Genomic DNA, 18,204 nt, shown 5'->3' with positions numbered 1-18,204 from the left:
TTATTTTATTATTATTTTTTATTAAATCATAGCTGTGTACATTGATATGATCATGGGGCATCATGTTTAAGTTTTTATGTGGATGTATGTTAATTTCTGTTGGGTATGTACCTTAGAAGTGGAATTGCAGGACTGTATGGTAACTGTTTTTACTTAACATTTAACTTTTGGATAACTGTCAAACTGTTTTCCAAATTGCTTATGCCATTTTACAATCCCAGCAAGGTATGATTATTCCAATTTCTCCACATATTCACTCACCGGTACTGTCAATGTCCTGATTACAGCCATCCTAGTGGGGATGAAGTCTTCATCTCATTGTGGTTTTGATTTGTATTTCCCTTGTGGCTAATGATAATGTGCATCTTTTCATGTGTGTATTGTCTATTTGCATATCTTTTTTTTAACTGAAGTATATTAACATTTTTAAACAAGATTTCTTCTAGGTCACAAGGTAGACATTCTATTGCAATCAACTCTTTACAACTAATCCCTAGATAACAGCTAATTATAGCAGAGTTACTAGGAACACAGTTCTTACTCATTTTCATTTTTTTAATATCTTTTCCCATTTTATTAGACAAATGTGTTGCTGTATCTTCTTGTGCAGGCAAAATTAATAGTTGCTGTTTATTGAGGGCTTTACTGTGTGCTAGGCACAGTGTTAAATGCTCTGCATATATTATCTAATTTAAATTATCACAAGTATAGGAAATGAAGGTCCTGTTATTTTTATAGATGAGAAAAGTGGGTGTTTAAGTAACTTTCCCAAGGTCATAATTATTTTGTGTGCAGAGATTGTGTGAAAATAAATTGTCTACCTTTTGTTAAAACCTATTTTGTGGTTGACAATCCATGTCTGAAAATAATATGTCCTGCCTTTGAGTCGTAAATTCTGTAATACTAAATCACGGGCCTTTCATCTTTGCTTCAGTTGTTCTTAGTTCCTACAGCTTTTATTTATTTATTTATTTATTTATTTTTGAGACAGAGTCTCACTATGTTGCCTTGGGTAGCGTGCTGTGGCGTGACAGCTCACAGCAACCTCAAACTCTTGGGCTTAAGTGATTCTCTTGTCTCAGCCTCCCAAGTAGCTGGGACTACAGGCATCCGCCACAACACCTGGCTATATTTTTTGTTGTCATTGTTGTTTAGCAGGCCTAGGCCGGGTTCGAATCCACCAGCCCCAGTGTATGTGGCCCACACCCTAACTACTGAGCTATGGGTGCTGAGCCAAGCTTTTATAATTTAATACTTGATGACCTATTTTATAAGTGGTATATCTACTGCTTGAATTTTTGGCTTAAAGCAACAATATTCTCCCTCAAAGGGTTGTTGCTTTAAGCTAACAATTTCAAATGGTAGATTTTCATTTACAAGGATCAAAAAATTATCCAAACAATAGCATCAGAAAGTTTGGGTAGATTTTTTTCTTTTTAATTGCAGTTTGGCCAGGGCCGGGTTTGAACTCACCACTCTCGGTATATGGGGCCAGTGCCCTACTCACTGAGCCATAGGCACCGCCCAGGTTTGGGTAGATTTTTAACATATGATAATCTACCTTTTTGTTAGAATAGGAAAAACATCCTTTTTAAAAAGTGCTCAGTACTGCATGTTGTTACTTTATTAGTGAGAATTGTATTTGGCTTATTTTGTTACATTTAAATACTATTCATTATAATTTTGCAGGAGAACGCCCATATAAATGTGAACTTTGTCCTTACTCAAGTTCTCAGAAGACTCATCTAACTAGACATATGCGTACTCATTCAGGTTGGTAAGACATGGAACTTCTCTACCATTTTCAATAAATGACCACTATAAGGAAGTTCATTTTTATTTTTAATACAATTTAGAAATTAGAATTAAAAAAAAAATCAGTGTTCTGTCAATGTGGAGCTGTATTTAATCAGGATTCCTAACAGGGAATCCATAGGTAGAACTCCTAAAAATGAGTATGAATTTGCATGTGTAGTTCTGGGGGGAGGACCCTTAATTTTCTTTAGATGTTTAAAGAGTTCCATGACTCCAGTAAATTACTAATGTAGACCAAGACTGGCTCATCCTCTCTGAGCAGCCCTGTCGTCTCTCACATTCCCCCCAATACTGAGTTTCAGGGTGTGCTTGCCTGGTATCAGGGATTCTTTCTTCTCTCTTTTTTTTTTTGTAGAGACAGAGTCTCACTGTACCGCCCTCGGGTAGAGTGCCGTGGCGTCACATGGCTCACAGCAACCTCTAACTCTTGGGCTTATGTGATTCTCTTGCCTCAGCCTCCCAAGCAGCTGGGACTACAGGCGCCCGCCACAACGCCCGGCTATTTTTTTTGTTGCAGTTTGGCCAGGGCTGGGTTTGAACCCGCCACCCTCGGCATATGGGGCCGGCACCCTACTCACTGAGCTACAGGCGCCGCCCCTCTCTCTCTCTTTTTTTTTTTTTTGTAGAGACAGAGTTTCATTTTATGGCCCTCGGTAGAGTGCTGTGGTGGCACACAGCTCATAGCAACCTCCAGCTCCTGGGCTTAGACGATTCTCTTGCCTCAGCCTTCCGAGTAGCTGGGACTACAGACACCTGCCACAACGCCCAGCTATTTTTTTGTTGCAGTTTTGGCCGGTCCCGGGTTTGAACCCGCCACCCTAGGTATATAGGGCTGGCGCCCTGCCCCAGTGAGTCACAGGCGTCGCCCCAGGGATTCTTTCTTAGTGCCTCAGTTTCTAAAATTTGCGTTTGTTCTGTTTTGAGAATTGATAGGTATAGAAGCTTAACTTAAAAACGAAAATGGTAGATAATCCAGGATACCAATTTATTAACCTGTAATAAAAGTGCAGGACTAATAAGAAGTGAGAGATTTAGTCACTGAATCAGTCATGAGCACCACTTAGAACTGGTCTTCATTAACAAGGTGTAGTAAGCCGCCAAGGAAAAAGTAAATGTAGCAAGTAAATGTTAGCATTGGTGATCTCGGAGAGAAGGTTATTTCATTTTTGCTTTGCTTGACCCTTGGTGAACTACCAGAATACTTTCCTTCCAGATTTAGAATATGTGCCCTTGTAGGGAAAGTACGGTAAAGTCTTGCTGTTTACAAAAGTCTTCGTAGACCCATCTCCCTTAAATTAATAATTACCTTAGATCTGTGTTGTCTGGTTGGGTAGCCACTAGCCACATGTGGCTACTGAGCTTATGAAACAGCTAGTTTGAATTGAGGCTTGTAAAATATATACATGCTGGATTTCAAACAATATGAAGAATATAAAATACCTGTTTTTGATGTTGATTATGTGTTACAATTACTGAATATGTTGGTCTAAACAAGTAATAAAATTTTACCTGTTCCTTTTTTACTTTCATAATGTGAATACTAGAATTAAAATTCATACATGTGATTTACCTTATATTTCTATTGGACCTTGCTGCCTTAAGCCGGTAGTGAGAGTGAGACTGGATTATATTACAGATGCTGATGGATTTGAGCAGCTGTGAGTGTCTTACATTATGCTGGCCAGCTTTTCTTTTTTTTTTTTTCTTTATTTTATTTATTTATTTATTTTTTATTATTTTTTTTTTTTATAGAGACAGAGTCTCACTGTACCGCCCTCGGGTAGAGTGCCGTGGCTCACAGCAACCTCCAACTCCTGGGCTGAAGCGATTCTCTTGCCTCAGCCTCCCGAGTAGCTGGGACTACAGGCGCCAGCCACAACGCCCGGCTATTGCTGGCCAGCTTTTCTTGACCCTCTGTGCTGGTCATGTACTTTGTTCCTTGTAAATCTCCTTAGCTATTGAGTTGTGCCAGTTTACTAGAAACCGGGTTTTATTACTTTTTATTACTTTTGGGAGATTCCTGGTTTCATTCTCCGAGGGTACATGGATGCAGACTCAGGCATTGTAGAGCGTAGACATCTTGCCTATTGGTACCTATACTAGACATTTAAGAGCCACGTGAATTAAACTCACTTGAGTCTTCGTAACTACTTTATTTTATTATTTATTTTTTTTTGAGACATAGTCTCACTTTCTTGCTCCTGGTAGAATGCTGTGGTGTCTATATAGTCACAGCAACCTCAGACTCCTGGGCTTAAGCGATTCCTTTGCCTCAGCCTCCCAAGTAGCTGGGATTACAGGCACCTGCTACAACGCCCGGCTGTTTTTTAGAGATAGGGTTTCTCTGGCTCAGACTGGTCTTGAACTCCTGAGCTCAGGCAATCCACTTGCCTCGGCCTCCCAGAGTGCTGGGATTATAGGTGTGAGCCACTGCACCTGGCCTTCATAACTATTTTAGACTGTGTCAGTTCTATTATCCCCACTTTTTACAGATGGGGAATCTAAGGCATGGAAAACATAGGGCCTTTTTCATGTAGAATGTGCCCTTTTTTGCTGTGTATACTTGCTTTCTCATGGTGTCTTTTAGCTTTTCTTTTGTTCCTTGTATTACTTGTAAACTGGAAGTTAAATGGTGTGCCTCATTTAAAGTTGCATCTGGTTAACCCATTGGTAATAATTTTGGGTCACTGGATGAGAATGACCATTCAAGTATGAATTGTTTTTTTTTAAAGACAGAGTCTCACTTTGCCACCCTGGGTAGAGTGCTGTGATATCACAGCTCACAGCAATCTCCAACTTTTGGGCTTAGGCGATTCTCTTGCCTCAGCCTCTCGAGTAGCTAGGGCTTACAAGCGCCCGCCACAATGCCTGGCTACTTTTTCGTTGCAGTTTGGCTGGGGCCGGGTTTAATGATGTTCTGTTTCTTTTTTTTCCTTTGTAGTTTTTAGCCAGGGCTGGGTAACCCGCCACCTCCAGTATATGGGGCCGGCGCCCTACTCCTTGAGGCACAGGCGCCGCCCAGGGGCCGCGTTTAAACCCACTACCCTCAGTATATGGTACTGGCACCCTACTCACTGAGCCACAGGTGCTGCCCCTCAAGTATGAATTCTTTCATTGAATCAATAGTTCCTTGCCTTGTCACTGTTTAAGTGTTTATGGTGTTTTATACCATTTGATAGTCTTTGCCTGAAATAATTTTATTTAGATTTTCTAAATGTCTTTGAGTTTTGTTTATTATAAAGATGTTTCAGCAGTTGATATTATAGTACACCAAATATATATATATTTTTTGACCGGGGCTGGATTTGAACCCACCACCTCCGGTTTATGGGGCCAGAGCCCTTCTCCTTTGAGCCACAGGTGCTGCCCAAGTGCAGCCAATATTTTAACAGCTTTTAATAACTAGTAGTAGCTACTATTTATTATATGCATGCTAGGAACTGATAAATAGGTGTTTGTTATCTCTATACCTAGTACTGGGAAGGTACTGAATCCTAGTTAGATGAGAACACTGGCTCAGAGAGGGTAACCCCTTTAATAAGGTTAATAGTCATTCCTTAGAAGTGGAAGACCCGGGATTTTTCTTCAGACTCTTCCGCCTTCTGGCATTTATCAATGGTGTTAGATATGATGGTTCAGAAGGTGGCTCAGGTAAAAAGGCCGCAGCATAATGAAAGTGCAACTACACTGTTGAGAGAGCAGAACACGCAGTCATTCTTTTGTTGGATTGTAACAGTTTGTGAGTCACAAACAGGAAATGAAAATGGTTAGTCTGTTTTGTGTATGCGTATTTCAGCAGATCCTATATTTGAATACTTTTAACAGAGGTTGCTGATAATATTGGCAATAAAATGAGGCTAAGTTAGGTCAAATCGGATAGTCTGTTAGACTGGATTGTGTGGAGTGACTATTTTGGTGTCTTTGTGGTCTGGGGTTTGTATTTACAGGTCACCTTGGACATTTTGACTTCTTCTGTGAATGTATTTTGGGGAAGAGATGTGTGAACTTCGTCTGTTTTATTTCTGGAAGTGATTAGACTCTGTTGAGTTAATACATTTTAGAAAAAGTGACAAATTTGGTAAAACTATTACTCATTTACTTGGACTATTTTATTCATAGGATGAGTCTATTTATTTATTTTTGAGACAAAATCTCACTGTCACCTTGAGTGGAGTACTGTGGCGTCATAGCTCACAGCAACCTCAAACTCTTGGACTCAAGCATTCCTCTTGCCTCAGCCTCCCGAGTAGCTGGGACTGTAGACACAATGCCCAGCTATTTTTTAGAAATGGGATCTTGCTGTTGCTCAGGCTGGTCTCGAACTTGTGAGCTCAGGCAATCCACCTGCCTCAGTTTCCCGGAGTGCTAGGATTACAGGTGTGAGCCACCGTGCCCGGCCCCATAGGATGTCGTCTACAGCCAAATAAGAGGAATGAGAATATTGGTTTCGTAAAACAGAAAATTGCTTACCCTACTACTAGGGTAGTATAGACACTGCCCTAGCTTGGCATTACTCTCCATTTCATTAGTATTTCTATCTTTCTTTCCTTCTTTCTTTTCTTTTTAGAGACAGAGTCTCATTTTGTCACCCTTGGTAGAGTACTGTGGCACCACAGCTCACAGCAACCTACAGCCCAAGTAGCTGGGACTACAGGTGCCTGCCACAACGCCCGGCTGTTTTTTGTTAGTTTGGCCAGGGCCGGGTTAGAACTGGCCACTCTCGGTATATGGGGCCAGCGCCCTACTCACTGAGCCACAGGTGCCGCCCATCATTAGTATTTCTTCTGAATAGTAGGGTATCTTCTCTTGTAGTCCTAGAGACAGTGACATTATCCTGACCTCTCATTTTACAACTGTTAGTGGAAATGTACTTGCCAGTATATTTTTGTATATATCACACTGGCCAGTTGCCCTGTCCTGCTAACATAGGGATTGATTTAGCATGTTTTCCCATGAATGCTTTTGTTACAGGGAACTAACAGCTTGCCAAGTTTCACATCCATTTATTATGCTTTTTAAGATGGAAAAAATGTTTATTATTATTTTTCAGCTATATGCTTAGTTTCCACATACTATTTGGTGATTATTATTGGGGGACGGTTTAGCTGGGATTATATGAAAGATGTTAGTGTTCAAGAGTTTTTCATGAAATCTAGAATAAGTTTTTTTTTTTTTTTTCTTTGCAGTTTTTGGCTGGGGCTGCGTTTGAACCCACCACCTCTGGTATATGGGGCCAGCGCCCTACTCCTTTGAGCTACAGGTGCCGCCCACTAGAACAAGTTTTTAAATAGTATTTTTTTATTATTATTATTTTATTTTTCTGAGAGTCTCACTCTGTTGCCCTGGGTAAAGTGCCATGGCCTCACAGCTCACAGCAACCTCCAACTCCTGGGCTTAAGCGACTCTCCTGTTTCTGCCTCCCAAGTAGCTGGGACTACAGGCGCCCGCCACAACGCCTGGCTATTTTTTTTTTTTTTGGTTGCAGCCATCATTGTTGTTTGATGGGCCCAGGCTGGATTTGAACCTGCCAGCTCAGGTGTATGTGGCTGGCGCCTTAGCCACTTAAGCCACAGGCGCCGAGCCTTAAATAGTATTTTATTATTATTATTATTTTATTTTTCTGAGACAGAGTCTCACTCTATTGCCTGCCCTGGATAGAGTGTCGTGGCATCATAGCTCACCTTTTGATTTGGCTTACACATAGAAATTGTTTTTGGGCTGCTCGGGAGGCTGAGGTAAGAGAATTGCGTAAACCCAAGAGTTAGAGGTTGCTGTGAGCTGTGTGACGCCACGGCACTCTACCCGAGGGCGGTACAGTGAGACTCGGTCTCTACAAAAAAAAAAAACAAAAACAAAATTGTTTTTGGGGTGACGCGTGTGGCTCAAAGGAGTAGGGCGCCAGCCCCATATGCTGGAGGTGGTGGGTTCAAACCCAGCCCTGGCAAAAAATTAAAAAAACAAAACAAAACAAAAACCAGAAATTGTTTTTGGAAGAATGAAAATAGGCAGCTGGCACATGTATAAAGACGAGAACTTTAGGTAGAACTGGAAAAGGAACCATTCGTACAGGGCAAGATCTGTGGTCAGCTAGGTACTAATCAATTAGAAAATAGTAATACAAGAGGGCTGTCCAGAAAGTATCTACCCTGTAATACGAAAAATAGAGACATGTGACCGGGTGCGAAAATAGAAAATGTCTGTAGCCTCCTCTCCCTGTTTCTTAGGTAGAGGCTCAGACCTGGTTGGTGCTCCCTGCTTAGAGCTCCTCATTCCCTAGTGGCTATAAAATGGTGATACTTTAATTATATTTTTTTATTAGTGTAAATGTTTTCATAAACAGATAAATCCCATCAGCTCTTTGTTTACACAGAGTAGAGTGTATATACTCTGGAAGGACAGAATAAATATTTGAATCTTCTCTTTTATTTATCCACACTTCAAGTCACCAGTTGGTTCCAAAAGTAAGTGATTATAGATAACGCCATGTTGTGTGCTTGTTCTCTGCTTAGTGTTAAGCACTTGTCATGGATTAGATTATTCATAGCTCATAACTCTGAAAGAGTCTTTTCTATATAAAGAAATTGAGCCTTAGAGAGGTTTCAATACCTTGCTCAATGTCTCAGAGTAAGCAAGGTACAGAGCCCATATTTTTTCTCCCCGTGATACTCTAGAACAAGTTCTTAGCCCCTGTGCCACGTGTCTTTTTCTGCTGTCTATGTATGTTAAATCACTCACTGGAAGGGACAGTGTCAAGTCAGGTATAGAGGAATGTAGCATGCTATGGAACCTCTTTGTTCATTGAATCCGTCAGTGAACCGACATGGGAAATAAGTGTCAATTAGCGGTGTGTCCAATCTGACGTGTTTGGATAAAGTTTTTGTTTTTGTGATTGAGTGTTTTATCACCATTTTCTAATCATGTAAAACTTAACATCTACATGGTTTTGCTTAACCTCTGAGTTCTGCTTTAAGAAAAAAATTTAGAAGATTTGATATGAATTTGAGAATGTTTGAGAGATGAATTTTCATAAATGTCAATTTCCATTTTTCTACTATGCATTCCATTGGACCAGTTGGGTATGGATCCCATTTGGTAATATTTACTAGAGTGTGATCTAGCTGGGTATGTATTCAGGTAGAATGTGGTATCACTCTTATGCCTTCAGTTTTAAGGGGGTGGAGGTGGTTCTGGTTTTGTATGCATCTGTTATGACTTTGCTTATTTTACGTACCATATCTATTTGTATGCCAGTTTTCATTTACCTAATTTCTTTGCCCATTTTATAGAAAAGGTAGGGGAAAAGTAATGGCCCTACCTTATTTTTAATTTAAAAAAGCAATTCTGGCACTGGAAGAATTTGCTGAGTGAAACTTGAGCAAATTTGACTCCCTTGGCTGAGTGAGCTCTTGCCATGATGAAAAAAGGGTTAAGTTTTAAGAAAAAGCCTTTGCTCCCTTTGCTCCCTCGGGCTGAGGCAGTTTTAAGACTTTTGCACTTAGGATCAGAGTATAATCCAGAGTGAAAGATAACCTCTTTTTCAAGATTTAAAAGTATGGACATTTTGTATTCTATTCCACTATACATTTATTTTAACTAAACATAAAGAATTTAAAAATTGATTAGTTTCCCTTAGTAACTCTGCACCAAAAGTAACATCCAGAGGCCATCTGAACTTTGCCCATAATTGCACACTTTTTGATGAATCTCTATTCCTTTTCATTATTTATTGAGACTAGTCTCACTCTGTTGCCTGGACTAGAGTACCAGGGTGTCAGCAGAGCTCACAGCAACCTTAAACTCCTGAGTTCAAGTGATCTTCCTATCTCAGCCTTCTGAGTAGTTGGGACTACAGGTGCCGGACATCATGCCTGGCTAGTTTTTCTACTTTTAGTCGGCACCTGCCACTTGCTCTGCTTAGGCTGGGCTCTGATTCTTGTGCTCAAGCAATCCTCTGGCCTCCACCTTTCAGAGTGCTAGGATTACAGGTGTGAACCACTGCACCTGGCCTATATTTATTTATTTATTTACTTTTTTCTTTTTTTTTTGAGACAGAGCCTCAAGCTATTGCCCTGGGTAGGGTGTGCTGTGGCATCACAGCTCACAGCAACCTCCAACTCCTGGGCCCAAGCAAGTCTCCTGTCTCCGCCTCCCATGTAGCTGGGACTGCAGGCACCTGCCACAACGCCCGGCTATTTTTTGGTTGCAGCCATCATTGTTGTTTGGCAGGCCTGGGCTGGATTCGAACCGGCCAGCTCAGGTGTATGTGGCTGGTGCCTTAGCTGCTTGAGCCACAGGCACCAAGCCTATTTATTTACTTTTTTGAGAGAGGGTCTTGCTCTGTCACCTGGGCTAGAGTGCAGTGGCATCCTCATAGCTCTCTGCGACCTCCAACTCCTGGCTCAAGTGGTCCTTCTGCCTCAGCTTCCTGAGTAACTGGTACTACTCAGGCACCACTAGGCGCAGCTAATTTTCTCTGGTGTTTTTTTCTTTCTTTTTTTTGGGGGGGGAGCTCAACAGGGTTTCTGTGTTGTTGTGCTTAGGCTTGTCTCAACTCTTGGCCTCAAGTGATTCTCCTGCCTCAGCCATGTGAGGTGCTAAGATTGTAGGTGTGAGCCAGTGTACTGTAAATTGGTAAACTTTTTTTTTTTTTATATAGTTTTTTTTTTTTGTAGAGACAGAGTCTCACTTTATGGCCCTCTGTAGAGTGCCGTGGCCTCACACAGCTCACAGCAACCTCCAACTCCTGGGCTCAAGCGATTCTCCTGCCTCAGCCTCCCGAGTAGCTGGGACTACAGGCAATTGATAAACTTTTTGAAGATGATGGTTGACTGAGATAATTATTCTTTTGATTGGTCTGAGAATCAGTGTCATGGAATTGAGAAATAGTAATACAAATAAATATGGTCAACGTAAGGTGCATGAAACAGTCTTTTCAATAAATAGTCTTTGTGGTTATTTTACATGTACAATTCCTTATATTTTAATCTTGAGTTTGTTTTAATCGATTTCTTCTCTGGCACCTTTGATTTCCCTTTAGGTGAGAAGCCGTTTAAATGTGACCAGTGCAGTTACGTGGCTTCTAATCAACATGAAGTAACTCGCCATGCAAGACAGGTTCACAATGGGCCTAAACCTCTTAACTGCCCACACTGTGACTATAAAACAGCAGACAGAAGCAACTTCAAAAAACATGTAGAGCTCCATGTTAACCCGCGGCAGTTCAATTGCCCTGTATGCGACTATGCAGCTTCCAAGAAGTGTAATCTACAGTATCATTTCAAATCTAAGCATCCTACTTGTCCTAATAAAACAATGGATGTGTCAAAAGTGAAACTAAAGAAAACCAAAAAGCGAGAGGCTGACTTGCCTGATAACAACACTACCAATGAAAAACCAGAAACAGAGCAGACAAAAATAAAGGGGGATGTGGCTGGAAAGAAAAATGAGAAGTCTGTAAAAGTGGAGAAAAGAGATGTTTCAAAAGAGAAAAAGCCTGGTAGTAGCGTCTCAATGACCCAAGTGACTACCAGGACTCGCAAATCAGCAACAGAAATTAAAGAGATGGATGTACCTACAGGAAGGAATTCAGAAAAGTTCTTTAAGTCCAAGAAAAGCAAAAGGAAGATGGAAGCTGAAGCCGAGTCCTTGCGTGATGCTGTGAACAATGAGGAGCCTGTGACAAGGAAGAAAAAGAAGGTAGAAAGAGAATCCAGAAGTCAGGAAGGGCCGAAGGGTGACACCAAAGTGGAGGAGAGTAGAAAGCAGAATGCCTGCGTGAAAAAAAGTACAAAGAAGAAAACCCTGAAAAATAAGTCAAGTAAAAGAAGCAGCAAGCCTGCTCAGAAGGTGCCTGCTCAGAAGGGACCTGCTCAGAAGGAGCCTGCTCAGATGGTGCCAGCCCAGATGGGGTCTGCCCAGAAGGGAACTTCTCCTATGGAGGTTGTTCAGAAGGAACCTGCTCAGATGGCACCTGCCAAGATGGAGGTTGTTCAGAGGGAGCCTGCTCAGAAGGGGTCTGCTCAGAAGGAGCCTCCTCAGAAGGGACCTGCTCAGAAGGAGCCTGCTCAGATGGTGCCAGCCCAGATGGGGTCTGCCCAGAAGGAGCCTGCTCAGAAGGGAACTTCTCCTATGGAGGTTGTTCAGAAGGAGCCTGCTCAGATGGCACCTGCCCAGATGGAGGTTGTTCAGAAGGAGCCTGCTCAGATGGCACCTGCCCAGATGGAGGTTGTTCAGAAGGAGCCTGCTCAGATGGCACCTGCCCAGATGGAGGTTGTTCAGAAGGAGTCTGCTCAGATGGTGCCTGCCCAGATGGAATCTGCTCAGATGGGGCCTGCTCAGATAGGGTCTGCTCAGAAGAGTTCTGTTCAGATGGGCCCTGCTCAGATGGGGCCTCCTCAGATGGAAGTTGTTCAGAAGGGGCCTCCTCAGATGGGGTCTGCTCAGATGGAAGTTGTTCAGAAGGAGCCTGCTCAGAAGGGGTCTGTTCAGAAGAGTTCTGCTCAGATGGGGTCTGCTCAAACGGGGTCTCAGATGGGATCATCTGCTCAGAAGGGGCCTCAGATGGAACCTGCTCAGAAGAGTTCTGCTCAGATGGAGCCTACTCAGAAGGGGCTTCCTCAGATGGGGTCTGCTCAGATGGAAGTTGTTCAGAAGGAGCCTGCTCAGAAGGGGTCTGTTCAGAAGAGTTCTGCTCAGATGGGGTCTGCTCAAACGGGGTCTCAGATGGGATCATCTGCTCAGAAGGGACCTCAGATGGAACCTGCTCAGAAGAGTTCTGCTCAGATGGAGCCTACTCAGAAGGGGCCTCCTCAGATGGGGTCTGCTCAGATGGAAGTTGTTCAGAAGGAGCCTGCTCAGAAGAGTTCTGCTCAGATGGATCCTGCTCAGATGGGGTCTGCTCAAAAGGGGTCTCAGATGGGATCATCTGCTCAGAAGGGGCCTCAGATGGAGCCTGCTCAGAAGAAGAGTTCTGTTCACATGGAGCCTGCTCAGAAGGGGCCTCAGATGGAGCCTGCTCAGAAGAGTTCTTTTCAGATGGAGCCTGCTCGGAAGAGTTCTGTTCAGATGGGGTCTGCTCAGGTGGAGCCTGCTCCTCTGGAGGTTGTTCAGATGGAAACGACTCCAATGGGGCTGCCTCCTCCCATGGACGTTCAGAAGGAGCCTGCTCAGCTGGGGCCTGCCCCCATGGAAGTGGTTCAGAAGAGGCCTCGGATGGAGCTGCCTCCTCCCATAGAGCCTCCTTTTCACATGGAACTAATTCCCAAAAAGTCTCCTCTCCGAAAAGATAAAAAGGAAAAGTCTAACGTGCAGAGTGAAATGGCAGAAACGGCACGGAAGGAGCTAGTCCTTATTGAAGTTGGCTTAGTGCCTGTGAAGGATAGCCGACTTCTAAAGGAAAGTGCGAGGACACAGGGTGTCTCCCCACCGTCACCAGTGCTGCCAAAGGAAAGCTTACAAGAAGAGGCATCAAAAGACCAGAAGTTGCTCTCTGAAAGTGAAGGGGATAAAGAAGCCCCTCTTCAGAGAGCAGGGGCAGAAGAGGCAGGTGCCAGCCCAGCTGGTCATGCTGCTTCTATCGAGGAATCCGCCAGTGTTTCATCCTCTGGACAAAACCAGAATATGCCAGAGGGTGAAACTTTAGATGGTAAATATCAGACTGACACTATTCCTTGTGAAATGAAAGTGGACACTGATCAGAACCCAACAGAGAATCCCCCTGACAAAGACTCAGTAGTTGAAGACCCAGTTTCACCGTTGCTCCCTGCCCCACCAATGGAAGAAAGTGAAGCAGTGTCCAAAACTATTCTGACATCACCTCCTATTGCCACGGCAGTAAATGAGTCTCAGGAAATCGATGAGGACGAAGGCATACACAGTCACGATGGAAGCGACCTAAGTGACAACATGTCGGAGGGTAGTGACGATTCAGGGTTGCATGGGGCTCGGCCAGCTCCACAGGAAACCAGTAGGAAAAATGCAAAGGGAGCCTTGGCAGTCAAAGCATCCAAGGGAGATTTTGTTTGTATCTTCTGTGATCGTTCTTTCAGAAAGGAGAAGGATTTCAGCAAGCACCTCAATCGCCATTTGGTTAATGTGTACTATCTGGAAAAAGCAGCTCAAGGACAGGAGTAATGGACCTTTGGATAAGGTTTCAGTTTAGTGTGTAAGGCCTATTACATTTTATATATCCATTTATAATAGCAGATAGCTTTTTAAGATTGCTTTAATTAGTGTCCAATGTTGATTTTTAAGTGCATTCTTTTCCTTAGGACTATATATATATGTGTGTGTATATATATATATATACGTACGTATATACATACATATATATATACCTGTTGATTGTTGCATACATTTAAGCAAATCCAAGGGAGTAGTGTACTAAACCAGCAGACACCTAAATCTGTTAGCTTATGTGTTGAATTGATTGGAAACGGCCAACACAGTCTAGTAGCGTCCTGTTGCTTTGTCCAGCTACAGATTGTCAGTTTTTTCTCCATGTCTATCTTCCCATTTTACTTTAGTTTATTTTTAGTTCCTTGTTTAGCTCTATAAAAATTGGCTCACTTAATAGCAAATTACTTGAAGAATTTGCCTGCTTTATATAAAGTTAGCACTTTAAGCCTTTTTTTTTTTTTAGAGATGAGAAGACATTTAAATTGAAGAGAAATTCTCCCAACAATGGACATTCTATCAGTCCAGGTATTTACTTCCTGAGTTTTGATCAATATTTCTAATTTGTGTATGTTTATTGTCATAAAAACAGTGATTTTGGTGTGTGGGTTTTTTTTTTTTTTTTTTGGTGCTTTAATGGCTTAAGATGTTGCACATTGCTTTGTTTTTTTTTTTTAACCTATGCAGTTAAATATTTTCTAGAAATAGCATTTGTGTTGAACAGTAACACTTTATACATATATGCATGTTTATTTTGGCCTCTCTGGAGGGATACTTTTAGGTTTGTTTGCAAAAAAGCAGTTTTCTTTTTCTTCGCTGCATTTGTCTTTTTTGCAGAATAATAGTGTGTGCAAGTTTGTGAGCAAATGAAACATGCAGATTCAATCCTTTGATTTTGATTTTCACATATTGTATCTATGCCAGAATCTGTATTTCATTTAAGTTATTTATTTTGAATGGATGTAGTAAATTTATAGCTCTCAGTTTTGATTTTGTAGCAAAGTAACCACTAGGCTCCATATTGAACAAATTTTTATCTCAAACACCAACTATAGAGTGTTAAAACAGATCTTGGGAGAAAACCTTTTCTCATAGATGGTTGGTGTCCATTACAGCTACTTAAACTGAATAAAGAACTGTTAAGTGGTGGAAATTGCAGACCTGGAATCAGGATACATAATTTATTCCTTCAAGTTTTTACAGAATATCACTTGGGAGATTCCAAAGCCATAGCTATTACACAGCAAACTTAGAGGTAGTAAGAGTGCTGGCGGACCAGCTGCAGTTTCCTGTAAGTACAGTGAAAAGGCTGGTGAAACTTAAGTACAGTCCAGATTTTTAAAAAATCATACTTTCTCAGGGATCTCCACAACTAGTTGGGTGTCCTGGGTGTCACTGGGACAGCCTCTTTCGACAGGTGAGGCCTCAAACGAATTATAGCTATTCTGGTGTTCTATGGGGCACTTTGTAGGAAAAAGGGCATGTACTCCAAAACTTTTTTTTCTAGGTTCTTTGGCCAGTTGCCAAAGAGTATGAAAGAATCCAGCATAGGATTTTTCTTAGTGATAGTAGTTATTCAGGGCAGTAAAATAAATTATAATCCCAAGAGGGAATCTGGAATTCTGACCTCCCATAGTCTATGTTGATATAACCACTTTATGTTTCATTTCCTTTTTTTTAATCTGGTGATCTCTTTGAGGTAGGTACAACATGAAAGGTTATAACGAAAAGTGTTGATGATGCGTGGTGAAAAACTCATAAAAATCTAAGAAAAGTCTGAGTTGAAAGTCGTTTGGACTTGGAATTTGGGAGGCCAAAGATTTAAGAAAGCAGATTCTCTCAAGACAGGAGTAAGTTGTGTGATGATGGTGCGTGCTTTGTGTGCGTGAATGGGAACTTGTTAATGTTGAGTTCTGGGCTCCGACAATCATTGTCAACAAAAGATCAAGCTGCAAATATTTATGTTTTAAAACTTAAATTATAAAGCTAGCTAAATCTTTCTGACAACTAGTTTAATGTTCGTGGCTACATTTTACCTAAGTTACAGTTTACATTAGATAGAAAAAGATTCATCTTAAGCATAGATTGGATATTGAGAATCCAGCTGGGGAAGAGGTTTTTGTGGATTCCTTCATACTGCAAAAGGAAAAAAAATTGCCTTCCGAGGAATTGAACTAGTTTCTAATCTAGTCTTTAAGATTAGAATGCTAAATACAAAAATATGAAGGAAATTAAACCCCGTATTGTTAAAATGATCTGTAAAAGCATTGTTACTGGAAATTGATTGGGACTTGAGGCCTTTCTTCTGGGAAATAAGGACTTGATTGTCAGGCCTGTATTCGGTTCTGAACCTTATTGCATGTATTTGTACTTATTAAAAATTGTTTCAATGAAAAATATATTAGCAATATGAACTTTGGTCATTTGGAAGTTCTTCCATTTGAAAAATGTTATTTGCATGGAACTTTTTTTTTTTTCTTTTTTTTTTTTTGTAGAGACAGAGTCTCACTGTACCGCCCTCGGGTAGAGTGCCGTGGCGTCACACGGCTCACAGCAAACTCCAACTCCTGGGCTTACGTGATTCTCTTGCCTCAGCCTCCCGAGCAGCTGGGACTACAGGCGCCTGCCACAACGCCCGGCTATTGCATGGAACTCTTTGAATCTTATTTTTACTTTTTAGTCCCCTCTCGCCACTGGATAGAATTGAAGGTAGAATTTTCCCTTTTGATAAAGGAACAAAAAAAAAAAAATGAACATGTATTTGTAAATTGATGTTTAGTAAGTAGTGATAAACTTGAAGTGCTAGAGTACAGTATAAGCCTTAATCCTAGGTTGTCTTATGAAAATGAATCTTTTAACTATCTTTTGAATCTATAATCACATGGGTTTTCAAGATATTTTAAGTTATATTATATTTTTTCTTCTTTTTTTCAGAGCTGCTTATTTTGGGGATACTTTTTTTTTTTTTTTGTAGAGACAGAGTCTCACTTTATGGCCCTCGGTAGAGTGCCGTGGCCTCACACAGCTCACAGCAACCTCCAACTCCTGGGCCTAAGTGATTCTCCTGCCTCAGCCTCCCGAGTAGCTGGGACTACAGGCGTGGGGATACTTTTTTATTGAGGTGTCAATTTACAAGGGGCTACATTTTCTTTCTTTCTTTTTTTTTTTGATAAGGCTTCTTATAACTATGGCTGGATGTTTTGCTTTAGTCTTCCAAGAAGGGCCATTTTATTTTTTTAAGAGTCACTTCTAAAGTCATGTGGCTATTTTGCATATGAGTGCTGATACAAATTAAAACCCACGTAGACCTCATTGCCTGTAACTGCTCATTGCATGAATGTTGACAATGGAAGGAATATCTTAACAGTGATATACTGTCAATTCTGGACGGAAAAGCTGGGGAAGAAATTTACTTTTCTTCTTTTTTGCATAAGTCAGAAAAACATACAGTTAGTCTGCCGACTTTCCTTGTTGACCTCAGCAGATGAAGTGAGTTGATAGTGTTAATTCAGATTGAAGAAATTGTCTGAATCTTGGTTTGTGTAGATTTACAATCTACATGCAATATTAACAAATCAGATAGCTATGCCTGTCCCACGTGTGTACATAGGCTCCCTCCCACCCCCTTCCACACCCATTAGTTACTGTACTTTGTAAACTGGCGTTGAAACATTACAATGTTTGTTGCACCAATTTATAAACTTATACAGTGCAATACGTGTTATTTTTCTGAGGCAAACCAAAGGTAAATCTCTCAAGGTTCTTGCTGCCTTCTTTAGCAGCATTTGATGGATCTTTTATACATTTGTATTAGATGAAAATAAAGCAGACTGCAAATCCTGTTTTAAAAAAATTTAAACCATGTACCAAGTTTTGGTCCAAATTATGTAGGATAAGTTAAACTTAAATTGCATTCTATTAACCAACATGAGTGTATTTCTGTAAGAATAGTTATGTTGAAATAAAGTTTTGAAAAGCATGATGCCTTTGTTTGTTATTGGTATATCAAGAACCAAGGAAGCCCAATTTATTTTGTTAGAATTGCAAGAGTATTCATACTTTCAAGATGATTGCCTGCCCACTTGAGGTAGAAAGGTCACAGCGATCTTTGTCGTTTGGGGTAGCAATCTCCTGAGTACTTGTAAACATACCCAGGTTTTTGGGAGGTGGAGGGAGGGGACAACCTGGGCAATTCATAGAAGTTTTCAAATGGTA

The 18,204-nt window shown here is 41.2% G+C and overlaps 1 protein-coding gene across 5 annotated transcripts in view; it reads left to right on the top strand.

Moving 5' to 3' along the window:
- REST (RE1 silencing transcription factor) overlaps positions 1 to 17,971 on the top strand; it is a 29,993-nt gene extending 12,022 nt beyond the window's left edge. For 4 of the 5 annotated variants that reach the window (XM_053607342.1, XM_053607346.1, XM_053607343.1 and 1 more), the window contains exons 3-4: positions 1,690 to 1,773; positions 10,853 to 17,971. In XM_053607342.1, coding sequence (XP_053463317.1) covers positions 1,690 to 1,773; positions 10,853 to 13,947 — 3,179 coding nt within the window. In that variant the 3' untranslated portion in view covers positions 13,948 to 17,971. The remainder of the gene's footprint in view (positions 1 to 1,689; positions 1,774 to 10,852) is intronic. The other variant, XM_053607345.1, reaches the window with a different exon arrangement.
- The last annotated feature ends 233 nt before the right edge of the window (positions 17,972 to 18,204 follow it).

Source organism: Nycticebus coucang, chromosome 10 (genome assembly GCF_027406575.1).
Source record: "Nycticebus coucang isolate mNycCou1 chromosome 10, mNycCou1.pri, whole genome shotgun sequence".
NCBI classification, from domain to species: domain Eukaryota; kingdom Metazoa; phylum Chordata; class Mammalia; order Primates; family Lorisidae; genus Nycticebus; species Nycticebus coucang.
The sequence above is the reverse complement of the archived record's forward strand: the minus strand, read 5'-3'. Positions and strand labels throughout refer to the sequence as shown.